Here is a 4,694-nt window from a genome sequence, read left to right on the forward strand (position 1 = left end):
CCCCTGGAACACGCATAAGCCATCAAGGGATGTAATGAAGTTTTGGCAAAATAGGTGATCCACACTATGATACCGGTGCGAGACGACATGAGTGGAAACCCAGCGAAAACGAGAGTCGCTAATGTGATCTTACGAAATCAACATGGTGCGATAACAACCTAACAGGACTAGCGTCGGCTGGCTGCCAGCTGAGCCAGCCGCTCCGGGAATAACTGGTAAAACCTCAACCACTCCGCCCCTTGAATATGGGGTCTTAAATAGTTTATGTGAGTTGGACATCAAAAAGGAAGAAGTGAGAGGCTACATAGGAAGATATAGGGTGATAACCCGTCATTGCGCCGGAAAGACTTGGCAAACCGATTGGGCACGTAGCATCGGCATCGCGTGACGCTATTGCGCGCGTGAAAAACACTTAGGGAGTCTCTTGGAGTGTGGATCGACACATAGCCATCCCTGGTATGTGCGGGTACTACACTGCAGGATCCGCAAAGGAACGGATGAAAAAGGGGGAAGAATGGAAGAATAACAATATGGGAAAAGACGACAAGGCTCTACACTAGCGATGTGGAGCGAATCATGTGTGGAGTGATGTTGATAGCTAGGCGGTGCAATGACATTACCATGATAGCATTGAACCTATGTTAAATACATTGATATTCTAGACGTGTGAAACAGTAGTTGCCATATGCTGAAAGAATCGGAACGGAAAGGGAAGAAAGTGAATAAAGGCATTGAATGTTGCTGGGGTGGCTCAGCGTGTCCGAATTAGCCTTACAGGGTCCCCACGAAAAAGCTATTGATGGTGAGAAGTTACTGAAAAGGGCATATGAAACTGGGTCTATGGTGCATATCTCATGAGATTCTCCTCGCCACCGCTCATGAGCTTCATATACTAAATACAAAATTGAGACTAACGACGTTAGAGCAATACTACGTCGAGTTCATCAAACACAATGGCGTGCGCTTTTGGTCACAACCAGAGCACGCATGAACGTAGCGAGCCATAAAAAGTTTCAAAAGAGCTTCTTCTCGCTCTCAGTGTGGCTAGGATTGCCATGCTGTATGGGGCTCCTCACCCCGCGGTGACCCTCACCGGGTCCCTTGCGAGTATTTGGTCGGATTTTACTCGTAGCTTACACTTTCTTGTTCCCCTCTGGGGAAGGACTTCCCCCTCCCGAGGGATCCTGCCCCCCCTCTTCAAATCAGAGCTTACCCCCTCGGCAATCATCTCCGCCTCAGTTCTGATAGCGCTTACATTCCAACATTTGACTATCTTTCTTCTAACCGTGGCCGCCTGCTGGGAGCCGATGCGGCTATGCTGCTCGCCCCAGTGACTCTGATTTGCCTCCTTAGTCATTCTTCCCCTTTTGACTGAATGCCTCCCCCGCGCAAACGGGCCCGTCCTTCTCAGCCAATCGTCTAAGACGTCAGCCTCTCTCTTGGCTCGCAAGGCTTCGCGTCGGTCTCGCAGACGCATCTCACAAGATCGCTCCCCTTCAACACAGTTGCCCACATCGGGTCCGTCACCCGATCTCCCACGTGACCCGGAAAACGGCTCAGATATGGACTCCCAGACCAACGCCTTTCTGCAGCAGGTCCTCATAGATTCAACAACAACCCCGCATCTCGATCTCCCCAAACTGGACCCAAGCCTGGTTCCCTCTGGACCTCACACCTCTTCTGGTCCTCCTGACGTCATACCCGGTCACTTGGTGGCAAGTTTGCCCAAGCATCCTTCCTTGAGCAACTTCTCAAACCAACCTTGGCACGTCTTCCTACTGCCTGCCTGGCAGCGCATGGGAGGCATTCAGTCAAAAGAAAGGCATAAACCCCTCTGACTCCGCTAGCCTCGGTGCCCTATCGACCGCCCTCATGGCAGCTCTCGGGCTGGTGGGTCGCTTGACCTTAGCGAACGTTATTTCTCCGACTGCTGCTCTTGCCTTCCTCGGTCGCATGGCCGACGCCGGCTTCGGTCGTGACGGCACTAGCAAATGCCGCTACCTTCTAGATTCTACTCTGGTTGAAGCCTATGCTGCCACAGTGGACGGGCGCATCCCCGACCGTTCCCTCGCCATTCCCGGCACAAGGTAACACTAGCGTTATCCGTGTTCAGCTACTGATCAATCGTTCATTGTTCTGCCTAGGTGTCTCCCGCTCATCGAGATCTTCGCCCGCTTCCCGGGATTCCTCCCACCACCTGTACCTCCCTCGTCCCCTTTTCGGTCCAAGGGCATTGGTTTTGGCACAAAAAAAGGGAAAGGGAAAGGGAAAGGCCGTTCTCAACGCTCGTCAGACGAGCCAGATCCGACCCCAGACCAACCTCGCTCCGCTAGTCTCACAGACTCAAATGCGTACCGTTTCCTACACTAATCTCCTCTTGACCCAATTCCCCTTTTTTTTTCTACTCGCCTATTTCCTGTTGGCACATAGACTTCGTTCCCGGTATAGTTAGCTTTTCTCCATAAGAGTCTGACGTTCTGCAAGCGCTGTATTGCTAGGGACTTTCTTCCACTCACATGACCTCTCTGCGTAGAGGGTCGCGCAGCCTTCAGGCTCGCCTGATCCGGAAGGACACTCAGGCACTGCGCCAACATCATTGACATTCACTGCTTGAGTTCGTCTTCAGTGAGGACCTTTTCATCCTACGCCCGACCAAACCAGACTCGATTACTTACAGCTATCCGTACTGTAAACCGCTGCACGGTGATCTTCAGTCGCTAAATCTGCTATCGGGTGCTACTGTTACGCCACTCGAGCATTTAGCTTGGTCTTCATCAATAACTCATATTGCCGAGGCTTCTTTCACTCTCCCCACGATGCTTCGTGGCTCCCTCGCGTTACACAGCTCTCTGTCACCGCTTCTATCCGATTCATACGGCAACACAATCATCAAGCTCTTTCAATCCTCTGGGGTGACCAGGGTCTCGCCAGACAACGCCTCCTTCCCGACGGTAATCACTGGAATCTCGAATGTATCGACTGGCTCATCAAGGTCACTCGCTTTCGCGACTACCAGCTACTTTCACATCTCACTCACGGATCCCCTGTCGTTGGTTACATCACAGATGGTGGTCTTTTCAATATGTCCGACCATCCTAAGATTTCATCGAAGACAGTCTCGGACTTAACCACCTCCCCTAACGATTTGGAGCACATTATCAACTACCTCCGCCGTACCAGACCCTCCGACCTCAACCTCATCCATGCCGTAGAAGAGGGTGTCCGCCACGAAGCCTTGCTAGGGAGAGCACTAGGCCCTCTATTGCCCGACATTGCTCTTCAAGCTCCATCCTTCTGCTCTCCCATATTCGCTATTCATCAAAGCAACAAGATCCGTTTGATATCCAACTACGCATTCCGCTCGCACGGTGTTCGACTGAACGACACCGCGGAAGTTTATCATAAGGTTTCTATGCCACGGCTCTCTCACATTGCTCTCGTCGCCCAGGCATTGGGCTCCGGTACCAAACATCTCTAACGTACAGACCTTGAAGATGCTTATCGTCAAACTCAAAATCTGCCCTGATCATCGCCCTTACACAATTGGTATCTACCTGAACTCTATGGGCCTTCCACAGGCTACCATTCCTGGCTCATGCCCATTTGGAGCTACAAGTAGCGTCACCAGCTTCCTACGGACTGGAGAGTTCCACTGTCATGTTATTCGGTCCCTGGGATTAGTCAATGCCTTGAGTTACCTTGACGACTTTTTCCCCATCGAAGTCCCCCAGCTATCCGCCTCAGCTTTGACCTTGGTCGAGTTCGTCATGGAACTACTCACTGGGGCCCGCATTAAACACAAAAAGGATATCCCTCCTTCTCACGACAACGTCCTCCTCGATCTTCGCGTGAATCTCGAACACGGGCAATGCATTGTCTCTCTGACTCAAGACCGACGCGCGAAGCTCATTTGCGACCTCCTGGACGTGAAATCTGGTGCTTTGGTAACTTCAGAACTCGCCGGTAGGGTATCCTTCGCCTGTGACGCCTTCTTCGGCCGGGTCGGACCGAGGACCCACCCGTGTCCTCATCCGGAAGAGTCTTGGTATCCCAACGCCCACGAACCTCCTCGCTTCAGCGGTCGACTCTCTGCTACATCTATTCAGCATGGACGACCTGCCACCCCGCAATTTGACTGCCGAGACCGCACTGCATCACAGGCCACTTTGCTGCTACGCCGACGCCACGGGGTACGGTCGGATTGGCACATTCACCCCCGCGAACAATATGCATCCCGCGTACTTTGGCTTTTCCAAAATCAAGTTTCGCGAGCATACCGATCTTATCCACATCAACTTACTAGAACTTATCGCATCCGCCTCTGCGTTACACACCTTCTCCCAGTACCACTCTGGAGCTGTTATGATCTTCACTGATAATACCACGGTGCAATACTTGATCCACAAGGGCTCTAGCGCCTCCACCACCGTCAACGAAGCCATCTCCGATTTCTGGCTTCACACCGCGGCAGTAGGCCCTTCTCGTCTTTTTGCTCTCCGTGTTCCTTCGTATAGCACCCAGCTGATGCCGTCTCTCGTCACAGTTCTCAGCGCCATGGTTATGCGACGCCATTCGGTTACCGATAGCCTTCCCCCCGTGGGTCTCTAAATATGATACTCCGAAGGAGGCCACCTCTCTTGCCTGACACTGCGCCCTCCATGATAGAGGCTCTATCACTTGTTACCCGCCATTGA

At 52.3% G+C, this 4,694-nt stretch overlaps 3 protein-coding genes across 3 annotated transcripts; all 3 read left to right on the forward strand.

The window, feature by feature from the left end:
• Window positions 1-3,082: 3,082 nt before the first annotated feature.
• Window positions 3,083-3,478, forward strand: Pmar_PMAR009593 (hypothetical protein; the record flags this gene model as incomplete). The annotated part of the gene is made up of 1 exon (XM_002764716.1): window positions 3,083-3,478. The coding sequence occupies one exon, from the start codon at window positions 3,083-3,085 to the stop codon at window positions 3,476-3,478; it is 396 nt and encodes a 131-aa protein (XP_002764762.1).
• Window positions 3,479-3,563: 85 nt separating this feature from the next.
• Window positions 3,564-3,944, forward strand: Pmar_PMAR009594 (hypothetical protein; the record flags this gene model as incomplete). The annotated part of the gene is made up of 1 exon (XM_002764717.1): window positions 3,564-3,944. A coding segment is annotated over one exon (381 nt), but the record flags the coding sequence as incomplete, so codon positions are not given.
• A 10-nt stretch (window positions 3,945-3,954) lies between these two features.
• On the forward strand, window positions 3,955-4,470 carry Pmar_PMAR009595 (hypothetical protein; the record flags this gene model as incomplete). The annotated part of the gene is made up of 1 exon (XM_002764718.1): window positions 3,955-4,470. A coding segment is annotated over one exon (516 nt), but the record flags the coding sequence as incomplete, so codon positions are not given.
• Between the last annotated feature and the right edge of the window lie 224 nt (window positions 4,471-4,694).

The sequence above is a fragment of the Perkinsus marinus genome, assembly GCF_000006405.1.
Source record: "Perkinsus marinus ATCC 50983 genomic scaffold scf_1104296976294, whole genome shotgun sequence".
In the NCBI taxonomy this organism is placed as follows: domain Eukaryota; phylum Perkinsozoa; order Perkinsida; family Perkinsidae; genus Perkinsus; species Perkinsus marinus.